General features: G+C 74.0%; 1 protein-coding gene across 5 annotated transcripts in view; it reads left to right on the top strand.

Annotated features, from left to right (window-relative positions):
- The window catches only part of ZNF410 (zinc finger protein 410), a 24,096-nt gene that overhangs the window by 3,081 nt on the left and 20,796 nt on the right, over positions 1–219 (top strand). For 3 of the 5 annotated variants that reach the window (XM_010583686.1, XM_010583689.1, XM_010583691.1), the window contains exon 1: positions 71–147. The exons of 1 other annotated variant lie outside the window; for it this stretch is intronic. Coding sequence is in view for 1 of the 4 variants with exons in the window: in XM_010583690.1 (XP_010581992.1) it covers positions 142–147 (6 nt within the window). In the remaining 3 variants the exon portion in view is untranslated. Of the gene's footprint in view, positions 1–70; positions 148–219 lie in introns of those variants that run through there. One more of the 5 variants, XM_010583690.1, reaches the window with a different exon arrangement.

Here is a 219-nt window from a genome sequence, read left to right on the forward strand (position 1 = left end):
GGCGGGCGGAACTGGAGGCGGGGGGCGGAAGCGGCGCTCCTTACAGCGTTCACCATAGAGCTGGAGGAGACGCACACCCCCCTCCGTCCCCGAGCCCTTGGCATTTCCGGTCGGGCGCTCCGTCACATCCGGGCGGCTGAGATGCCGGTAAGGCGGGCGGGGGGAGGCGGGGGCCTGGGCGCTCCTCCAGGATTCGCCGCCCTCTGCGGGGCACGGGGG

This window comes from Haliaeetus leucocephalus, unplaced genomic scaffold (genome assembly GCF_000737465.1).
Source record: "Haliaeetus leucocephalus isolate CR32 unplaced genomic scaffold, Haliaeetus_leucocephalus-4.0 Scaffold932, whole genome shotgun sequence".
NCBI lineage: Eukaryota > Metazoa > Chordata > Aves > Accipitriformes > Accipitridae > Haliaeetus > Haliaeetus leucocephalus.